Genomic DNA, 22437 nt, shown 5'->3' on the forward strand with positions numbered 1-22437 from the left:
TGGCAAAACATTCCTCACAATCTGAATACAATTTGCACTAGCAGTCACTGTTCACTGTCTGTGAGCATCCATTCCTTTTATAGCTCATGTAGGCCTATTAAAGCTGTTCTTATCAACCGATGTGAGGACATCTCTCTCTCCCTCCTCTCTCTCTCGCCAATGGCTTTGACATTTCCAGTCTGATAACGTTTAAGCTTTTCATATCAGTCTAAATGTCACTGTGTGTTTCCCCTGAGCTGTACGTCTATCTGTAGCTTATTTAAAGAGGTGAGTGGCCTCCACAGGAAATTACAGCCCGCACCTGACCCTCATCAGAAGATGGGACAATTTTGCATAACCGGAAGCTTTTCCAGAGACTCAATTACACTTGATTGAACACTCACAGGCCCACACACCGTGTATGGATTGATTTACTATGTGTGATTATAATCATTATGATTATTTATAATGTTGTTGGTACTCATTGTTAATGTGTTTGCATAATTATAGTTCACTTAAAGGTGCAGTAAGCGATTTCTGAGAAATGCTGTTAAAAGTGGATCGGACCAAGCACCACAACACAGCAGAAGGGGGCATATACCCTCATGAGGGGGGAGAAGAGAGATTGAGCAAGAGGGAGATTTGAAGAAAGACTGTAGAAAGAGAGATGGCTGAGAGACATTACAAAAGAGTAAAGTCACTGGGAAGTCACAAAATATCACTGGGAAAAGATGGGTTATGATCAGGCAAGAGCTTTAGGACCCACATTAATATTAGAAAAGCTTTTCAGTGCTGGTGAGACTTAGGCGGGAAGGCGTGAAAACAGGTTGCAGGTCATTAGGTCGAAGTTTACACTTCACTTTGTCAAAGCTAATGTTTCTTTAGTGTTCTGATGTTAATTTGTTGCAGTCGGCTCTATAACACACACTCTGTCTCTTGGTTTTCCCAGGTGTCACTGGTCTGGTGCAGATTGATGAGAATGGAGACAGAGAGACTGATTTCGCCCTGTGGGACATGACTGACACGAACAGTGGCAACTTTCAGGTTAGTTATAATCTCATACTTACTTTGTCTCACAGCTTTCTCATTTGTCTGTTTCTTTTTGATATTATCAACTTTTAGAATTTTTAATTTTTTTAAAGGGCACGCATGGTTCATGCTCCACATTAGTTTGAATAGCAATGATGCTTCTGTTAGTAATAGGTGGATGAAATGCAATCACATTTTTCTTACAGCAAGTGTGTGTGTGTGTGTGTGTGTAAACAAGTTTTGCCTTTGTTACAGGCTAATGAATTAGAATATAACACCTGAATCTCAAAAAACAATTGGTGGCATAAATTTAAAATCAGAGGATAAACACACACACACACACACCTTCCTTTCTGAAAGACACTTGATTGGTAATTGGGAGGCCAGGCTGTAGGGAGGTTAATTATAGGATACATATTCAGTCAGGGGAATGTTTTTTGTTTGTGTGAACGTGTACCGGATAGATGCTGAATAGATATTAAAGTTCTCAGCTGCTCTCTGAATATAAATGTAGTAATTTTTCATTTTAACATTTTGCTTTTGCTATCTGTGAGAGTTACAGAATTCATATGACTAGTGCAGTTTTTGTTCCCCTGTGTTGACGTCAAGGGGTCAAAGTTCAGTTAGCCCTGGCTGGTAGATGCCATAACTAAACTATCTGGACACAAAAAAACCCATCTTTTTGATATTCTGATGGAATAATTACTTTGTGCAAGTATTTTTTTTAATACATTATATTATACAATACTAGTCCCCATTGCGGGCTCTTAGAAGTGTGAAATAGGCAAGGCAAGTTTATTTATATTGCACATTTCATACACTATGGCAATTCAAAGTGCTTTACAGAAAATAATTAAAATAATCACAAAATAAAAGCAAGGAAAATGAAAACAGTTATAAAAGAAATGAAAAGAGATATATGATACAGTTATAAAATAAATTAAAAAAGTAAAAAGACGATACATAGATAAACTTCTCATCTGGCAAAACACCAGTGTATCATATTTTTCACGACTCCCAGTTGGTGATTACACTCTGTCTGTGGTGTTCTTTCGACGCGCCCAAAAAATCTATTGAACGACTCCCTAAAATCTGACAGGAGGAGCTCTAGGACGGACTCACAGGGTAACCTTGGGTTCACTGCCTCATCATTCCACACCCCAAAAACACATTTGTTCGGAAGCTCTAGGAATGGAATCAATCCAGTCTGCACCCCACAGAACCTCGAGTTTAATCACGTCAAACTCACTACTCCAACACAGACCCAGGCTATCAGCATGGTTGCAAATCCCTGGCCCAATTCTCAGTGCCAGTTCAGTTTAGAATAAAAAGGAGGATGCAAAATAAAATGGTGTAATCAGTCGGAATTACAGTGGCACATTACTCATTCAGTAAATGCACAGCTAAACAGATGTGTTTTGAGTCTGGATTTTAATGTGACTACTGTAGGAGTACATCTGATCTCTTCTGGAAGCTGGTTCCCGCTGCGGCTGGCATAATAGCTAAAAGCGGACCGACCTTCCTTAGAGTGAACCCTTGGTATTTCTAGCTGATGTTATCCTAATGATCTGAGTGATCTGTTAGGTTTATATTTAGTGAGCATATTTCCAATGTATTGAGGTCCGAGGCCATTGAGTGATTTATATACCAGTAATAATTATTATTATGATTTAGGACTAGGTGAAACAATCCCCTGTTTAAGACCTGAGGTATGAGTGGTGACGATGCATCCATCGGAATGGTTTCCTCTCAGAAATATGAGTGGTGACGATGCATCCATCGGAGTGGTTTCCTCTCTGTAGTGGTGACAGGTTTTAGTGGTAACAACACATCCATCAGAATGATTTCCTCACTGTGGTAATGGTTTAGTGGGATAAGAATGGGTGTTTAAGCTTCATTGTGGTCATCAGGTGGGCACCCCCCTTCTCTGGTGTTTCAATGATAGGCCCACGACACCTCCAGAGGGCTCATCGGCAGCACCTGGCGTCCCAGGTGTGCCCCCCTCTGCTTTCAACCCTTACGTGCCGCAGGTGGTATTAGGGGCCCAGTTGGAGTCTCCCCTTTTTACCCATATCCATCGGCTTGCTGCTTCTGCTGCACCTGAGAGAGCTTTGATGGTTTGGCTTAGGGTTTGGCCTCGCACTCCCAGTTCCTTAAAATGCTTTAAATTCAATCCTAAATGTAACTGGGAGCCAGTGTAAAGACCTGGGGACTGGTGTGATATGTTCATATTTTCTGGTTTTGCACAGAATCCTAGCAGCAGCGTTCTGTTTGAGCTGCAACTCTCTCATGTTTTTTTTTTGGGAAGGCCAGTGAAGAGTCTCTTACAATAATCAACCCTGCTGGTGATGAAAGCATGAACAAGTTTTTCTAAGTCTTGTCTATAAACAAAGCATCTAATTCTTGCTAAATCTTTTAGATGATAGAATGCTGATTTAGGTATTGCTTTGACATGACTACTGAAACTAAGGTCTGACTCCAGAATCACACCATAATAATTCCTGATTTGATTTTTAGTTGTGTTACGAACGTCTAGGGCAAGCCGCAACATAAATGAATGTGCGCTCACTCACAAAGATAGCGTTTCAAACAAATATACATTTATTAACAAAAAAACAAAGGGGTTAAATTCAGGAGTGGACAAGGCCAAAATATTAAACAAAATTTAAATTCCCTAAAAAAAACAAAAGAGATAAATCACATTAAAAGAAAAATACAACGCAACTTCCCTAACTCCTTAGCCCAAAACAAATAATAAGCATATATGCAAAATAAATGGCGTCACACTCCCTACTTCCCCTAAATTAAATGTTTACAAATAATATTTACACAATATAACTGAAGGCCAAAGTACTTCAAAATAACTTAAGAGTTACAAATCAAATAAACAAAAGCAAGTTTCACAAAAGGTACATTTACACAGAGGTAATCAAGTAAGCTTAAAACAAATGGCACGCATTCGGCCTCCATAGAGTGTTTGGGGTGGTCCTTTTCAATGGAACCAATCAGGATCACACCAACCAGGACCAGACCAATCAGGATCAGACCAATCAGGATCTTTGCTGGCTAGAGTGCAGGCCCTACCTTCTCCTGCAACAGAACACTCAGAAACACACACACATACTTTCTAAAAGACATAAGCTGTAACACCCCCACCCTTAAAATTAAAACCATAGGTTTTTAAGAATGGATATGTGAAAGAGTGTCAGCGATCACGTTGTCAGCTCCTTTTTTATGCTGAATATTCAAATTAAAACCTTGACAAATTAGTGCCCAACGTATGAGCCTGTGATTTGCATTCAACATGCGTTGAAGACTAAAGGATTGTGGTCAGTATACACAGTGACTGGTTGTGCACTAGACCCAATGTACACTTCAAAATGTTGAATGGCAAGTAACAACGCTAGAGCTTCCTTTTCTATAGCGCTATAATTCAGTTGGTGTTTGAGAAATTTCTTGGAAAAAAAACTAATCGGGTGTTCTATTCCAGTATCATCAGCCTGAATTAAAACTGCACCGGCACCTGTGCCACTGGCATCAACTTCCAACTTGAAAGCTTTGTCGAAAAAAGGGGCAGAAAGTACAGGTGCACTACACAACAGAGTTTTCAACGCTTCAAAAGCAAACTGACATTCAGGAGTCCATTCGAAAGAAATACCTTTTCGGAGTAAAGCTGTAAGAGGATTAGCCACATCTGAAAAGTTTCTACAGAAGTTTCTATAGTAGCCAGTCATACCTAAATAACGTCTAAGCTCTCTCTTTGTCGTAGGCACAGGAAAATCCAAAATAACTTGAACTTTAGAGCTAAGTGGTCGAACTTTGCCATTTCCAACCTCCTTTCCTAGATAGGTTACGGTAGCACAAGCGAATTCACATTTCACCAAATTCAATGTAAGATTGGCATCTTTCAAGCGTGCAAAAACACAGTTCAGAAGTTGGACATGTTCATCACAAGACTCCGAATAACAAACCACATCATCGAGGTAAGCATCACAATTAGGAATATCAAGTAATACTCTAGACCTTAAACGCTGAAATGTCGCACCAGCATTCCGTATTCCAAACGCCATAACCCTTTATTGAAGGAATGCATCAGGAGTAGCGAAAGCAGAAATTTCAGAAGCCTTCTCAGTAAGTGGAACTTGCCAGTATCCTTTTAATAGATCAAGTTTAGTGACAAATTAAGAATTTCCAACACGGTCAACGCAATCTTCGACACGAGGCAACGGGAAAGAATCGGGTTTAGTCAATGCATTGACCTTCCTATAACCGGTGCAGAATCTGGACGAACCATCGTACTTAGGGACCAACAAACATGGCAAACACCAAGGACTACTGGGAACTGCCAACCCATGTTCTAGCAGATATTGGGTTTCCTGTTCCATGAGATTCCTTTTGACTGGATTAACTCTGTAAGCATTTTGCTTAACAGGTACATGTGAGTCAACATCAATATCATGTTCTATGACATGCGTTGTTGTGGGAAAATCATTAAATAATGTAGATACTTATGGATCAAATTTCTGAGACCAGTTTGACCCCTAGAGTCAAGGTATGCGTTCACCCAGTGTGTCAAGGGTGCAGGTTTTTTACCATTTAACCAAAATTTTACCATTCATTTCTTTGAAATCAGACATAATAACTTTCTGAGGATGTGGTCTGATCTGTCTTACCTTGGTTCCACATGAGGATATGCTGATCGCCTTTCTGATATTATTGATTTTCTCAGAGAAGAAAGAAGCAAACTCTCTGCATGCTGTCTGAGAGCATTTCACTGGGAATCTGGCTTGGGGGGGGGGCTTGCTACTCTCTACAGTAGCAAAAAGAGTTATTTATTTTTCGGTTTATAATATTTGAGTAGAAAGTCTGTCTAGCTTTGCCTAGCTCCACATTGAAAGCATGAAGGCTGTCTTTATAGATGTTATAATGGACTACAAGTTTTGTCTTCCGCCACATGCGCTCAGCTTTTCTGCATTGTCTTTTCATATTTTGCACTGCTGTTGAGTTTCTGCAAGGTGCTTTTTGTCTGCCACTCTTCTTCCTGACTTTCACAGGATGAATATCCTCAATTACCCTCTGTACTTTTGAGTTAAAAGACTCAAGGAGAGAATCAACAGAGTCCGCAGATATGCTTGGTGTTAAAGATATGGCCTTCATAAATAGCACACTAGTGTTCTCATTTAAGCATCTCTTCTTGACAGACACAGATCTAGCTTCAATAGTTCAATATATCAGAGAAAATACAGAAATGATCAGACAGTGCTACGTCCTTAATAACAATCGATGAAATGTTTAGACCCTTACTGATAAGTAAATCTAGAGTGTGTCCGCGATTGTGTGTGGGTCAGTGTACATGTTGAATCAGATCAAAAGTATTTTAAAACAGTTATGATTTCTTTTGCCATATTGGTTTCTGCATTATCTATGTGACTATTAAAATCACCAGCAATAGCAAAACAGTCAAACTCTGAGGAAATTGTTGATAACAGTTCTGTAAAGTCCTCAGCAAAGGCTGGAGAGTATTTTGGAGGCCTGTAAATAATAATAAGTAAAATGCGTGGAGCACTTTTTAACACAATGCCCATATATTCGAAAGACGGGTAATTCCCAAATGATACTTGCTTACATTGATAGACATTTTTAAATAGAGCAGCTACACCCCCACCTCTCCTACGCGCTCAGCAGACACTCATAAAAGTTAAGTTAGGAGGGGCTGTTTCATTGAGGACTGTTGCACTGCAGCTATCTTCTATTCAAATTTCATTTAGAAGCAAATCTAGGTTGTTTGTGGTTAAGTCATTTACTAGAAGTGATTCATTTTTAAGTGATCGGATGTTTAAAAGTGCTAACTTGACAGTATTAATTATTTCCCCCACAGCAAAAAAGAAAGATACAAGAACACTGGGTTCACGCTTGTTCTGTAAACATTTGATAAAGTTACTGTTATCATAGCGGTGACCCGACACATAAATAGATTTAGAAATAGATTTTCTTTTAATAATATGTGATCAAAAATACAGCAATATATTGAAATGTTATTACGAGTTAAAAAAATTCTACTTTAATATATTTTAAATGTATTCCCATGAGTCAATACTCCACTCTTCAGTCATATTATCATGTGAATAGAATTATCTATCTCCATAATGACAATTTGTTATCTTATTGATTACTTCATGTTGTGCTGCAGATTGTGGCAGTGTATAACGGCACTCAGAAGCAGATGAAGATTCTTCCTGGGATGGCCATCCAGTGGCCAGGTGGTGACATTCCCTTGGATGTTCCCTACTGCGGCTTTAAGAACGACAACCCTGACTGTCATGAACGTAGGTATCTTACACTAGTTCTGCAGTCCAACTGCTTACCCACCTCACACTCTCTTGCACTTTCCCTCTTTCCTTTTAGGAACAATCGGAATGCACCAGATGATTTCCATTGTTCTTTTCCTCATCCTTGTCATCATCTTCACTGTGACTGTGTTTATATACAGGTGAGAGAGCAAGCAAGATGATTTGATACCTGACACCTAATCAATAATTTCTTAATGTGATTCTGTTCTAAAAATATGGGTATGTCTTAAATACCTACGGTATGTACACACAGAAAGCTGAAGCTGGAGAAGGAGTTGGTCGCTCAGTTATGGAGGATCGCTTGGGAGGACATTCAGATGAGCAATCTGGAAAAGGCCCTGAGAAGCACCGGCAGCAAACTCACACTCTCTCTAGTAAAACAAAGATACATTACATACTACTGCACACTCATATCTTTCAAATGTCTTTTCCATCTCTCCGGTTTTCCATTTTAATATAAATTTTATTTGATTATTTATTAATTAATTACTATCATTATTATATCACTTGTTCTCTCTCATTCTCTACAGAGAGGATCAAACTATGGATCACTGCTGACAGCTGACGGTAATTTCCAGATGTTTGCTAAGACTGGCTACTTTAAGGTATCTTTCTGACAAGCTCTGTTTAAACGTTTAAATGGTAACCCTTCACAATAAGGTTCAATTTGGTAATTTTGTATTATGAACTAACAATGATCAACATTATTCACAGCATTTATTATTTTTTAATAGGTTAAGAATAATTTAGAAATATTTAGTCATTGCCAGTTTATGTTTATTTTAATAATTTTAATTTATACAAGTTGAAATGTAAAAAAATTATGAGTAGTATTTTACATAAACCTACATTAAATTCTTTAACAGTATATTTCATTGTCAGTTCATAATACCTAATGCATTAACTATTTATAATTCAAAATTTTACCATTTAAATGTTTGTTAGAACCTCAAAATGCACACATCACATGCTACCCACTGTAAACATAACACGTGTGTGTACGCTTATTTTTTCCCCAGGGAAACATCGTAGCCATTAAATACATCAGCAGAAAGCGCATCGAGTTAACGAGGAAAGTGTTGTTTGAACTGAAGCATGTGAGTGTGTCATGCTGTTTTTTGCTCTAAAGGAGGATTATTTTGCTAATCTGATTATAATCATTACAAAAACAATACCATTTAAAGTTTTGGGGTCAGTTTGAATCTTTTTTTTTTTTTTTTTTAATAAATACTTCTATTTAGTAAGGAAGCATTAAATTGATCGAATTGATTGTATAATTCAAAAGATTTATATTTCTAATAAATGTTGTTCTTTTAACTTTTTATTCATCAAAGAGTCTTGAAAAAATGTATCACAGTTTCCATAAAAAACATTAAGCAGCACAACCGTTTTCAACATTGATAATAATAAGAAATGGCTCTTGAGCCCCGAATCATCATATTGGAATGATTTCTGAAGGATCATGTGACACTGAAAACTGGAGTAATGGAGTAATCTTATCGACCCTAAAAATTTTAAATGGTACTGTAGGTTCACAAAATACCAACAAGTGGAGTGTTTTGTTTATAAATGTTTGTAAAGATATATTGTGAATTGTGAACAATAGTGCATGTTTGTTCTCCAGATGAGAGATGTGCAGAATGAGCATTTGACTCGTTTTATCGGCGCCTGCATCGACCCGCCCAATATCTGCATCGTCACAGAATACTGCCCTCGAGGCAGCCTGCAGGTACTGGCACACAGGATTCTGTCATTGTAGGGACTTCTCAATGACTTACTGTGCTAATGATGTTTTCTATCGTCTAACTCAGAAACAATTCTGCATTTTTGTTTTAATTAAAATTCCTTGTGTGGGCCATTGGCTTATCAATTTAGATTATTTCAGATCTTTTTGATGATGTGCACAGCCACACTGATACATCAATATGAAATTGTGCATGTTCACACCACTGTTTCTAGTGGCTCTAGAAGATCTCAGGTTGGCAGGTTTTGAAGGAAATCATGTTTAAATGTACCAAATGTGGAATTGCCAGCCTACAGCTGTGGTCACATTAGTGAAAATTCACAATCAAAAAAGGTCCATTGTCTATATCAATGGTGTAGCGATATGTTTGTGCACTCTAAAAAAAAAAAAAAATTATGTTCTAAATATCGAACCAAATAACATTTGGAAACATGTCAGATCCTTTTTGTAAGAAAAATGTATTAAGTCAGCCCCCCAATCCCCCCCCTCCCCAATCTTGATTTTTTTTTACTATTATATTTTTCTTATTTTAAATAATTTTTTCATCTTGAGGCCACCTTTGTTCCCTAGTGGTCCCCGGCCCCCAGTTGAGAACCACTGCATTAAGTAGTTTGCCTCAAGTCCAAATACTTTTATATAATATGTAATATTTAATTTATATAATACTTTTGTATGTATGTATAATATGTATGTTTATATAATATATAACTTTTATCGTATATGTATGTATATGTACTTGCCTCAGTTTTTTCTGCATCTACGCACAGGACATTTTGGAGAACGAAAGCATCACACTTGACTGGATGTTCAAATATTCCCTAGTCAGTGACATAGTAAAGGTATAGACCCTTCTCTGTACTTAAAGAGAAATTTACCTCAAAAGGTTAGTTTACCCAAAAATGAAAAAATTGTCATCAATTACTCATCCTCATGTTGTTCCACAGCCATAAGACTTTTGTTCATCTTCGAAACACAAATAAAGATATTTTTATGAAATCTGAGAGCTTTCTGTCCCTCCATTGACAGTCCAAGCAACTACCGCCTAGTAGCTTCAAAAAGTTCATAAAGAGAGTTCATAAAACTAATCCATATAAGTGGTTTAGTCTAAATTTTTTGAAGAGACTCGATCACTTTATTTGATGAACAGATTATTTTTTAGTTTTGTTCACATACAAACATTGGTTCCCGCACGTCAAGCAAGCATGCTTGAGCTACCGTTCATCATAACTGATGTTTGTGTTGATAAATGTTTATATGTGAATAAAAGCCAAAATTCAATCTGTTCATCATATAAAGCGATCAAGTCTCTTCAGAAAATTCGGACTAAATTCATACGGATTAGTTTTATGATCTTTTTATGAACTTTTTGAAGCTTCAAAGTGGTAGTTGCGTGGAAAAATGACACATTTCATTTAAAATATATGAATTTGTGTTTCGAAGATGAACGAAAATCTTATGGGTTTGGAACGACATGAAGTTAAGTAAATGACAGAATTTTTCATTTTTGGGGGAACTATCCCTTTAAGTTTTCATGCATTTATTTTCCATGAAAACTTTCCATTTTCTCTCATTTTACTCCGTTCCTGCCCTCTTGCTTCTCTTTCATGCTATCCAATCTTCCTCTCCCCTCAGGGCATGGCTTTCCTCCATAACAGTGTGATTGTATCCCATGGCAACCTGAAGTCATCCAACTGTGTGGTTGACAATCGTTTTGTGCTAAAGATCACTGACTATGGGCTGTCCAGCATCAGGACAGAGTCAGATACGGAGGACGCCTACTCTTATTATGCACGTCAGTTATGTGACCTTTCTTCTTTGTCAATTCATGTGTCGAATTTACTCACATGCCTACAATTTCCACGACATGCATGCATGCATGCGAACCTCAGTCACGGTCTCTGTTGTTCACTGTCAGTCCCCTGTCTGTGTCTGTGTGCATTTGCATATACCTGTGTGTAGGTAAGCTGTGGACGGCTCCAGAGCTGTTGAGATTGGAGTGCTTTCCTCCAGGAGGCACGCAAAAGGCCGACGTCTACAGTTTTGGCATCATACTTCAGGAAGTGGCTCTGCGCAGAGGAGTCTTTTACCTGGAAGGAGACTCACTAAGCCCCAAAGGTCAGAGATCAAATCTTGCCAATACACGTGTCATAAATTGCACAAATAGCCTAAGTCTACCTTTCTCTCTCCTGTTTTTGATATTAAATCCTAAACCTTAAACATTTATGTACTCTCACTTTGTTTCAAACCTTTATTACTTTCAGTGGAGCAAAAAAGGAGCAATTTTGAAAAAAAATTTTTTTTTTTTTTAAGCCATAACATTAAAGTCAGAGTTTTCTCCTCACAGAAGAAAGTCATACCATTCTGGAACAATTCTTTCAAGCTACATATAGGATGTAATCATAAAAGATTCATAAAAGCAATCCATTTGACTCATCCATATGACTATATTCCAAGTCCTTTTATAGCTTTGTGTGAAGACCGGACTGAAATTTAAATTGTTTTTCACTGATAATTCTTCCCTCTTGTTAACTGTTAACCAGATAATTAAGTCAGTACATGGTACATCAGATCAGACCGATTCATGAATTAATTTTTGTGAACTGGATGATGTGATTAATTGAAATCATCTGATTTAAAAGAACAATTTGTTAATGAATTAGGCATTAGTACTTCTCTCATGAACATGCATTAGTACTTCTCTCATGAACATGCCAAGGACATCTGGAGCAAATGTCGAGATTTTTTTAGTAGATAAAAACCTTACGCTGGAATGCACTATACAACTTTTGCCCAGTTTTTTATAATTGTTTTGCCTAGATTTATAGTTTAGATTTATAGATTCAACACTATTTGTCGGAAGTCAGAGCCAGTTGCAGATAATGGCCAGTCAGAGTTGATTGATTTGACAGAAAATTGCATAGTGTATAGTGCATCCACTTTGGTTTTAGCATTTAGACTATAATTCCATCCAGCCAGAGGATTTTAAATATGTTTGAGATTTTTTTTGAGCCAATTTTAGAACAGATTGTTTTCATTGTCATGCGTATCCAAGCAACAAGATGCCTGTTTGTTGAGTTTGGAAAAGCTTGAAAGTAGTGTGTGATCCTCTGTCGTTTATATGATGCCCAGTTTTTTCCAGTCTACAAGTGTATGATGTCTAGCTTTATAATTTTTGTTTAGAGTTCAACTTATGTAGCCTTCACATTCAGTTTCTGTTTCATCTGTTTCTCAAACAAAGCTATCAAATGGCTTCAGAACATCTGAAATATTGCTCACAAGATGAACTGGACTGGATGCTTTTGTAGTACTTTCATGTTCTTTTTGAAGCTTGAAAGCCTTAGTTCCAATTCTCCCATTCAATTGCCAATGGTAAAAGTTTGGTTTTGTGTATTCTCCATTTAATTAATAAATTAATGTCATTCATTTTATTCCTTTAATATCTTTCATTTTGATTCTGAATTTGATCCTCCAATTTGAGTAGGATGAAAAACTTGGTTTTCTGTCTTTCTAAAGCGCTTCAAAATATTGATGCACGGCTCTGCACTCACGCAAATTACTCTCGAGAGCCTTCACAGTGACAGGACTGAAAGACTAATGAACCAGGTTCTTCAGAGTGGTCAACAAATACACAACCAGACGCCATTCACAATTGTGCTCACACACACACACATGCATATTCTCACATTCTCTCTTTACTACAGACACATCAAAGATGATCTTTTACACATGCAGTATGTATGCATAAGAACACCCTTACAAGCTCTTAATTTGGCAGTCCACTACCCCTCTCAGTCCGTCTTCAGTGAGTTTGTCTGAAGAGGAAGACACTTGACATTATCTTGCCATTTCGCCAAAATACTCTCACAAATTGCATCCCATGTATATGGTTCTCTTTTTTTCTGCAGAGAAATAACCCTTAGGTGGTGAAGAGCTCTCTCATTTGTACATTGAAGTCAATCATAGTGTCAGACTTGCATTTGTATGATTTTAGCATAAAATATAAAAATCACGACGCACTAAAATGTTGCTAAAGTAACGTTCCAAATCGTCTCCATTGCATCTATAATTTCAATCCACACTGAATGAAAGAAAAGCTCTATCACTGTCTTTTTATATAATTTTCAGAGACACTAAAACGTTTGTTTGTTCTTTGTCACACAAACACATACGCACATATCCATCCACACTTGTCTCTTTCAGTCTCTGATCTAATTTATGGATTTAATCATGTGATTCAGAATACAGCCCAAAAAGCGATGGGTCGGTATGTGTGTATATGTGTGTTTTTATGTGAAGAACAGACTTCTGGTACGCATACAAACACAGATAATGTGCTGTCAGCATATCTGGAGTGGGTGATCTCAGCACTATAATCAGAACTGACATTGAAGAAGAGATCATATCACTCTTCACCGGGCGGCACACATGCACTTGGGCACCTTGGTAATGAGATTACTGTTGGCAATTATTATGGTTGTAGACTGGTGAATCAATCAACCTAGTGTATGCTTGGCCAACCAATCAACCTGGCACCACCAGCACACATAAATACAAAGAAATTGTGCAGCAGTAAAGATGACCTGAGCTCTGAAGAGCTGTTTCTTATCAGGACAGATTGTCCGTGAAAATCCTCTCAGATGGAGCTGAGAAATGGTGTTTTTACTTAAGTGCTACAAACCACAGCCGTTTCTGCCTGGCTTTCAGAGCTGTAAGAGCCTGATGAATAGAGCTGAGAGAGATCAGGCAGAGGATGGAAAACAGAGATAAAACATTGTGGGAGTTTGTGGGAATAAGACAGACGGAAAATGCCCTGATACAACAGATAATAGAGAGAAAAGGAAGGAAGGCGCATTGACAGGCAAAATGTCTAAAAACTACTGATACTGTTGAAGTTAAAGGAACAGTTCTCCCCCCAAAAAACAGTTCAGTCTCACAGTTGTTGATTGGATGGAGGCAGATCTGAATGTGAATTATCACATTATAATTAAAAATTACAAGATGGAAAAAAAAATGAATTGCTTGCATGGATTAATCGTTCACAATACGATCAATAACATGTATTTATAAAATAAACAGGGTGAATTTAAAATCAGGACTCATAACCAATAAAATGTCCTGATGTTAAAATTCTGTTTTATTTGTCTTAATTAATTAAAATGAAAACACAAACTAAAATCATTTGTTTTACATGATATATGTGAATTTAGGCATCAAAAAATACAGTACAGTATGAAAAATGAATATTTATTTTGATATTTGCTAAAGATCAAATTTACAGGGTTAAATTATTGGTGTTTTTAAAGATTAACTTTGAGTGAGAGATGACGGCAAAGGTAATATAAATGTAAAAATATGATTTTGAGGGTGAGTGAATGATTACTGTATAAATCTTTGGGGGGTTTTCTGTGCTCAAACATTCTCTTTTCTCTATTGTTCTTGCTCTCCTGCTTTCTTTGGTTGTGTCTAGAGATTGTGGACCGTCTAGCTCTGGGTGAATGGCCGTATCTACGGCCATCAGTGAACCCTCAGGCCCACAGTGAAGAGCTGGGTCAGCTGATGCAGCACTGTTGGGCTGAAGAACCATCAGACAGACCAGAGTTCAACCATATTAGTGTGTTGCTCCGCAAACAGAATAGGTCTGTCCCTTTTTACCCTAGTTATTGCCATCTATACTGCCTCACTTTTTACTTATTTCTGTAACATTTCGTTCTGAAAAATTCTATAAAAGGCGTCTTATTGCTCACTTATTATTATTATTATTATGAACATTTATCCGATCCTGTCTCTTTCTCTGTCTCGCATTCTCTTTCTCAGGGAGCACAGAAGTAATATCTTGGATAATCTTTTGTCTCGAATGGAGCAGTATGCTAATAATCTGGAGGAGCTGGTAGAGGAGAGGACTCAAGCCTACCTGGAGGAGAAACGCAAGGCAGAAGCTTTACTGTACCAAATCCTCCCTCAGTCAGTTCACTTGACATACTGCACAAATAATAAATCAACTATAAAATAATCCTATACACACTTATAGGTTAACTCTCATAGGACTTGATTTCTGTTGTGTGTGGTAGTTCTGTGGCAGACCAGCTGAAGAAGGGTGAGACAGTGCAAGCTGAAGCTTTTGACTCCGTCACCATTTACTTTAGTGATATTGTGGGTTTCACGGCCCTGTCAGCCGAGAGCACACCTTTGCAGGTATCTTACACTAAAACAATCCTGTTTTTTTTTTTTTTTTGGTATTTAACCCTAAAAGATTTGAATTGTGTTTCTCTCTCATAGATCGTCACCCTCCTCAATGACCTTTACACCTGCTTTGATGCCATTATAGACAATTTTGATGTTTACAAGGTATCACCACCTCATACCTGACCACATATCTTTTGTCAACAAATAATGTCTTGTCTTTATTTACTCCTCATTTTCATTTTCTTCTTGCATTTAACAATTTTATCTTTCCAAACTAAATAACAAAATAAAAACATTAAATCCTACAAATTAAATGTTTGTTGACTGTTTAGCACTTTTATGGCAACTAAATGAGTAAATAAATAATCAAATAAATAAATAGTCTTTTAACGGCCATTTTGTGACATTTTGTTCATATGGCAAATTTGTAGTTTCTTTTTTATAACAGATCCCCAATTTTACCTTTTGCTTCTTAAAAAAAATATATGGTAATTTTAAAAGGGTTTTATTTCATTATTTTTGCAAGGACATTTTTTCATTAAAAAAGGAGATAGTTCTTTATTGGCATATTTTAAATAAATATTGAATGCATCCTAATAGAAAATGTATGCATTTTCATATTGCAAAGTTTGTCATTAAAATAAACGAAAAATATAGCCTGTAGACCTTAGTCAGGGTACACTGTCGTTCAAATGTTTGCTGTTGGTTTTTGAAAGAAGTCTCTTATGTTCACCAATGCTGCAATTATTTAAATAACACTAATTTATTGAACACACTATACTATCCCTCACAGCCTCATTTTGATTCCTGTCAAAAATTAAATATGGTGCTACTCTTACTAAGGTCTATTCACCTGTACATTTGTTGAATTAAACAAGGAACACCCCTAATTTTAACAGTGAATTTTTATTATGGTTTTTTCTTTTTTATATACATAGAAAATCTAACCCCCGGTTTCACAGACAAGGTTTAAGCCTAGTCCCAGACGAAAATGCATGTTTTAACTGAAAGCAACTTGCACTGACATATCTTAAGTTATGTCAGTGCCATAGTTTTGTCTCAAGATGCACACCAGTAAAGTGTTTTTCTAAGGCACGTTTATAAAGCCTCATCTTAAAGCTTAATCTAAACCCTGTCTGTAAAACCGGGCCTACATGTATTAGTCTTGTGTTTTGTGCTAATGTCGATCTCTGTGTGGTGGTTTTGTTTCTAATTGTTCCTTAGGTGGAGACAATAGGAGATGCCTACATGGTGGTTTCAGGATTGCCAGTACGGAACGGGAAACTGCACGGTCATGAGATCGCACGCATGTCACTTGCTCTGCTGGAGGCCGTTAAAACTTTTAAGATTCGCCACCGACCTGATGAGCAGCTCAAATTACGAATCGGCCTTCACAGTGGTTAGAATGAACGCATCTTGCTCAATTAGGTTAAACTAGTCTTTAACACACTGTTGGACAATTTAAATTAGATGACAGGGATTCTTCTGGTTGTGATAAGTTTTGTTAACCTATAATCGCTATGTATTACAGACATATTTCTCATACTCGCCCATAGACTAGAGAACTTTTACATTCGCATACATTAGTTTTGAACAGCATTTCCATGTACATGTGTGTTTCAGGCCCTGTCTGTGCAGGAGTAGTTGGGCTGAAGATGCCTCGGTACTGTCTGTTTGGAGACACAGTAAACACATCGTCTCGCATGGAGTCAAATGGAGAACGTAAGGACTTACTTTTCCCATTCCCACCAAATAGCAACTTGTGCATATAACCATAGCAAGAGTTTAGGTCAGTTAGGTTAGGGTTAGTGGTTAGTTGAGTCATGACCATATACTAAGGGTATGAGACAAGAACTAAAGAAATACTGAGTGTGTTTAATTTTATATAATAGATTTTAAGTATAGCATTTTAAAAATTACCAATCAAAAGTTTTCATCTGTTCAATTAATTTCTGCAGACCACACTGAGATTGAGATTACTACATTCTCCTGGTTTCAGAGACAAGGCTTTAACCTAGTCCCAGACTTGACTGCATGTTTGAGCTGTTTTAACTGAAAGCAACTTGCACTGACATATCTTAAAGTATGTCAGCGCCATTGTTTTGTCTCAAGATGCACACCAGTAATGTTTTTTTTCCTAACGAACGTTTATAAAAGTTACTTAAATGCCCTAATTGAACTAAGGCCTGTTTGTGAAACTAAGCCATTAAAAATTAGCATTTTTAGCATTGGCTTTAGGCTACCAGTCATATTTAATTTTCAACACCAATATTCCATAATGAAATTATCAATCATTCAAGAAGCCTAAAAAAAAAATGTTGATGATAAGATTTAATTGTAATTCAGATTTAATTATTTCCCCCACCACCTGTTTCCCCACATAAACGCTGCCAGATAAATGAGAAATATCAGCCAGCTTTAGATAACACTTGACAAAAGCAAAACAAATTACAATCATGAAAGACATTAATTTTGAGTAGATTTGCATATATCACAATCCATACATCACACCTGCCTTGATCATCACAATCCTTATTGATACTTTGTACTGTGGGGTTTTTACTGCACAATGTGGCATTTATGTGTATTTCCAGTATCAGGATGCTGTTTAACTGTTTAGTATGTCCCTAATTAACAAATTTTATAAACTCTTTTTTTTTAATTGTTACTTGAAATAAAGCTACATGACAAACCTAACATGAATATGAATAATGAAAATATTAATAAATATAGTAGTATTATATAAATAATATTAAAATAACACTGCGTGTGCCAATAAAAAGAATTGGCTCTTTTAATTACCTACTGCTGGAAATTACATGAGTAAATAATGTTTGCCAACACCCTTTAGTCAACACGATGATGTGAGCTGTGTGAACTCAAATAATCAGTGCATATACAGTAACACTGTAATCATTTACACACTGTTATCCTGCAGCTCTGAAGATTCATGTGTCGTCAGCCACTCGAGATGTGCTGCAGGAGTTCAACTGCTTCCAGCTGGAGCTGAGGGGAGATGTGGAGATGAAGGGAAAAGGGAAGATGACGACCTACTGGCTTCTGGGGGAAATGAAGGACAGTGATTGAGATGGTGGGGAGTGAGAGTGTAAAGCCCCAACGGGATCCGCAGAGACACACTGACTCTAGTCAAATGCACCCAGGGGAACCAAGCCAAGACTGTTGGGCGCCAGTTCTGTTGGCCAAATGCACACGCATGTAATCCTGTACAGCACTAGATGTCTGACCTTGTATATATGTACTTAAAGATGTTTCTTTTGTAAGATCACCAGCTGCAGCTGTAAATGAAGTGAAGGTTGAGTGTGATGGAATATCGCGCCCTGGTGGATAAGTAGAAGCACTGCTGGCTTAAAATATAGCATAGATATAAACACTAGATGTCCTCTTGGGGGTCTAAACATGTTAAAACCGCCGCCATCTTGAAATAGGAGTCTTGTCATAGGAAGTAGCTAGGTAACGCTGAATTCATGGATGATGCCGGACTTTTGTGCTGCGTATAGATGTTTACATGAACGAAATCTAAAAACCAGACAGCAAGGGATTACATTTCACAAGATTGTGAATTCTTTTTTATTTATTTTTTATTTCTCTGGACTCTATAATAAATAAATGTCGGACCGTTGGAACGAACCAAAACAACTAGAAAATCGCATTCATGACGATTTATGGTGAATATATTTCCGTTAGACCTTTTCCTACATTTACGCTGATGAGGGGTTCCCCTGTTTCAAGAACTGCCGTAGCCAAGGCGACATCTAGTGTTTATATCTATGAAAAAATATAGTAGGCAAAATATATATTACTTCCAGCCAGGGTGTGTGTGGGAAAAGACATGTAAATATTAAAGATGATTATGTTATTGCTCATAATTTAACTCATCCCCCCATGAAAAAAATCACTTGGCTTTAATATGTTTTGAAAACGTATCACTTATAATTTACTGTTTTGTCATTTATTTCATTCAAGTAATATTTATAAATTCTTATATTCCAAATCATTTTTATCTCCCAGTCGGACTCTTGCACACATATACATTCTTCTTTAAGCCATTTAGACGCATTGCTCTTTGGTTTATGGTCCTTGTTTTGAGAGACGATTGTTATTGATAGTTTTTGGTGTAATTGATGCAATTTCGTGAGCCAAGCAAAGCTACAGCAAGTGTAATAAAGCATAAATAAAATCAACCTGCTGACAGATCCGTAACATCACTCAGTTTGATTTTAGATCATTTCCCCAGCTTTTTCATTATACACACAGAGTCTACATGTATGTTCTATGGGAGATTTGCCTTTGTTTTATTTTACATGCTTGAATGTTTACTTTCTCTGCCCTTTTATTTCTTTCATAGTCAGTAAAGTGAAATGATTCTAATAACATCGAGTCTATCTCCCAATTATCTTAAGGTCATGATCAAATGCACCACATTCATATAGAAGCTGCAATCAAGATCTGTATCCTTTTAAAATCACCTTTTAATTTCTTATATTCTCATGAGAGTCTACATAAGTACCTGCCTGACACTTCAATTACTTCTAACCAACTAGAGAGGATTCTCTCACTGATTTCAGATTGTCATTCCCATGAGCACTTAAACGTGACACTTTTGAGAGTGCAGAGAGACTCTTAATAACTGCTCCTTTAACATTATCAGTTCAGTCGTGACGACTCTCGGAGAGATTGGCATGGTAATGGATATGGGAATGCTAATGTATTATGTCTTGGCGGAATAGATCTGCTGCTGCTGTAGAGCAAGTACAAGGCTAATACCTTTACAGACATTCTGCTGCTGCACAAATACATGAAATAACCCTGTAGCAGATCTATACAGGTGGAGCTGGGGAAGGTGGAGGCAGGGTGACCAGAAGTCCCGAAAAATTCGGGACAGTCCAGAAATCTACTTTGATTATGTCTTTATTTCCTTTCTGGAAAAGGACAGTATAAGGTACATAGATTTTCAATGAAGGGACAAAAAGCTCTCGGACTGAATCTAAAATATCTTAAACTGTGTTCCGAAGATGAACGGAGGTCTTACGGGCTTGGAACAACATGAGGGTGAGTCATTAATGACATAATTTTCATTTTTGGGTGAACTAACCCTTTAAGGACATTTCAGCCTGCGCCATCTAGAATTTCATGTCAGAACGTGGTATTTTTTAAGTGTTTGAACACATATTATAACAACAAATATGTCCACATTATATACTTTATGATTTCACTTTTCATCTTGTAAAAAGGGGCTTTATACCAGCCCTTTAAACCTCATATAATACCCAGTGATTTCATTATACTGTTAGAAGCACTAATGATATTTAAACTTTGGTATGATATTAGAAAGCACTGTTATGGAAGGAAAGGCTCAAGTTCGGTTTCTGCCTAATGTTTTTCCTCTGATTCCCACTGTTGTGCTATATTCAGCATTCCATGGTTAGTCCACATACGAGATTATTTTTTTTAGCAATTAATATTCATTTGAGCACATATAGAAACTCATGTGCAGACATAGAAAAGAAAAAAAACCTTAGCTTTATATTTTAATGAATCATTTCTCACCAGTTTGCACTAAAACCATATGATACAAGAAATGAAACAATATTTATTCCTTAATACATAACAGTGTACATAATGAGTTGTGTGTTATATTGAATGCATAGCCTATACATCAATATAGACTACTCATTTGAATATGATTGCTGTGTAGCCTATTGGTCATTCATCAACATATTGGGCAGCATTTAAAATTAAGCATTTATTTGCATACTATAAATTAGACCAGACTAGACCAACACTCATAAAAATAATTAGGTTATTTAATTATTTCCATGGTTCCATGAAGAGCCTTTAGCATCCATGGAACCTTTCAAATGCAAAAGGTTCTTTATATCCATACAAAAAAAAATTGTTTACAACCACAACGTTTCTTTTACAGTTTTAACAGATGTTTTATTGGAAAATGCTATAGTAGATTTAAAGTCACACCAGATGTTTTAGATTGACCAATCTGTGTGACCTTTGAGGTTCTGCGTCTGAGATACACAGATGTGATGGTTATTTAGCCTATGTCCCGTTTCTTTAGGAAATTGCTTCAGCGAGACCAGGGAAACTTAGGTAAACATTTGATCCATCCTTTACGTAAAAATCCATAGCTGAGGTGATGATCAGGTCTCAGTTCTGAACAGTCACATGAATCATGCAGCAGCTTCAGAGGAGCTGCATCACCAGCAGTTTTCACGTTTCTAACCTGTGAGAAAGAATAATACGATTGATTCTTTGATTTCACAGGACCATGTGCATGTTCTGCATTGTTGAGACATTCCTCACATCCATTTTCCTCGAAAAACAACGATTCCCTTCTGCGTACGCACGGACTTTCAGCAAGTGTCAGAAAGCCATACGGAGTGGTGATTTTGCTGAGGTGAGGTAAGGACATTGCTGCGCTGGTGGTCGGGTCTGACAGAACGTAAGTCTGGAGATCATCCATGAAGACCAGGTCGCGCTCCTCTGAGAACGGGCAGCAGCGCGCGAGTGCTCGGGCTAGTGATGATGGGAGCGTGGACCGGGGAAAAGTGTGCCGCCGTCCGTGCCCGACTCCAGACTTCTCCTTGCCGCATCCCTGTAGCCTAGCCGGGCACAGTAAGGGGATGGTAAACTCCGGTACACTCGCAGGTGTCACCACCATATTCCCAAGAGGCACCCTCGTTGCGGTCGGTTGAATCTCCCGAGAACTTGATTGCCACGATTTTTCTCGCTTAGGAGGTGCAAAATCACGAGCTGGTCGATTTCTGCCCATTGCTCACATATGGAATAACTATCAGGATAATTGTTTGTAAAGAATATTTTCCGTTGAGCCCAATATTTTTCCCTATCTGAGCTTTCTGGTTGTTGGTGGTATTTTCTCTGCAACTTTCCTAAAACTTTTAACAGCTTATGGAAGTCTAGATGAAGTCTTGCTCTGCTGCAGTGCAGAACAAAAACGAAAAACTCAAGTGGCAACTGAAGGTAAATAAAATACAGTCCCAACTATAATTGACTCCTCCCAGTATGATTTTTTTCAGTCGGGAAGACCATTTAGCCTACTGCATGTTCTCTTTTTAAAGATCTGTTAAAATCTGAATTTGTATTTATTTATTTATTTTA

The 22437-nt window shown here is 37.3% G+C and overlaps 1 protein-coding gene across 2 annotated transcripts in view; it reads left to right on the top strand.

Moving 5' to 3' along the window:
* Positions 1 to 19503, top strand: part of npr1b (natriuretic peptide receptor 1b) — a 58206-nt gene extending 38703 nt beyond the window's left edge. For both annotated transcript variants that reach the window (XM_077214240.1, XM_077214250.1), the window contains exons 6-22: positions 929 to 1023; positions 7199 to 7334; positions 7414 to 7498; positions 7612 to 7732; positions 7889 to 7963; positions 8378 to 8455; positions 8983 to 9087; positions 9870 to 9941; positions 10735 to 10894; positions 11062 to 11217; positions 14570 to 14738; positions 14917 to 15063; positions 15171 to 15294; positions 15379 to 15447; positions 16510 to 16684; positions 16909 to 17007; positions 18224 to 19503. In XM_077214240.1, coding sequence (XP_077070355.1) covers positions 929 to 1023; positions 7199 to 7334; positions 7414 to 7498; positions 7612 to 7732; positions 7889 to 7963; positions 8378 to 8455; positions 8983 to 9087; positions 9870 to 9941; positions 10735 to 10894; positions 11062 to 11217; positions 14570 to 14738; positions 14917 to 15063; positions 15171 to 15294; positions 15379 to 15447; positions 16510 to 16684; positions 16909 to 17007; positions 18224 to 18372 — 2015 coding nt within the window. In that variant the 3' untranslated portion in view covers positions 18373 to 19503. The remainder of the gene's footprint in view (positions 1 to 928; positions 1024 to 7198; positions 7335 to 7413; positions 7499 to 7611; positions 7733 to 7888; positions 7964 to 8377; positions 8456 to 8982; positions 9088 to 9869; positions 9942 to 10734; positions 10895 to 11061; positions 11218 to 14569; positions 14739 to 14916; positions 15064 to 15170; positions 15295 to 15378; positions 15448 to 16509; positions 16685 to 16908; positions 17008 to 18223) is intronic.
* Positions 19504 to 22437: the final 2934 nt, after the last annotated feature.

The sequence above is a fragment of the Siphateles boraxobius genome, unplaced genomic scaffold (assembly GCF_051911475.1).
Source record: "Siphateles boraxobius isolate OS27281-9 unplaced genomic scaffold, OSU_SipBor_1 12, whole genome shotgun sequence".
Classification (NCBI taxonomy): domain Eukaryota; kingdom Metazoa; phylum Chordata; class Actinopteri; order Cypriniformes; family Leuciscidae; genus Siphateles; species Siphateles boraxobius.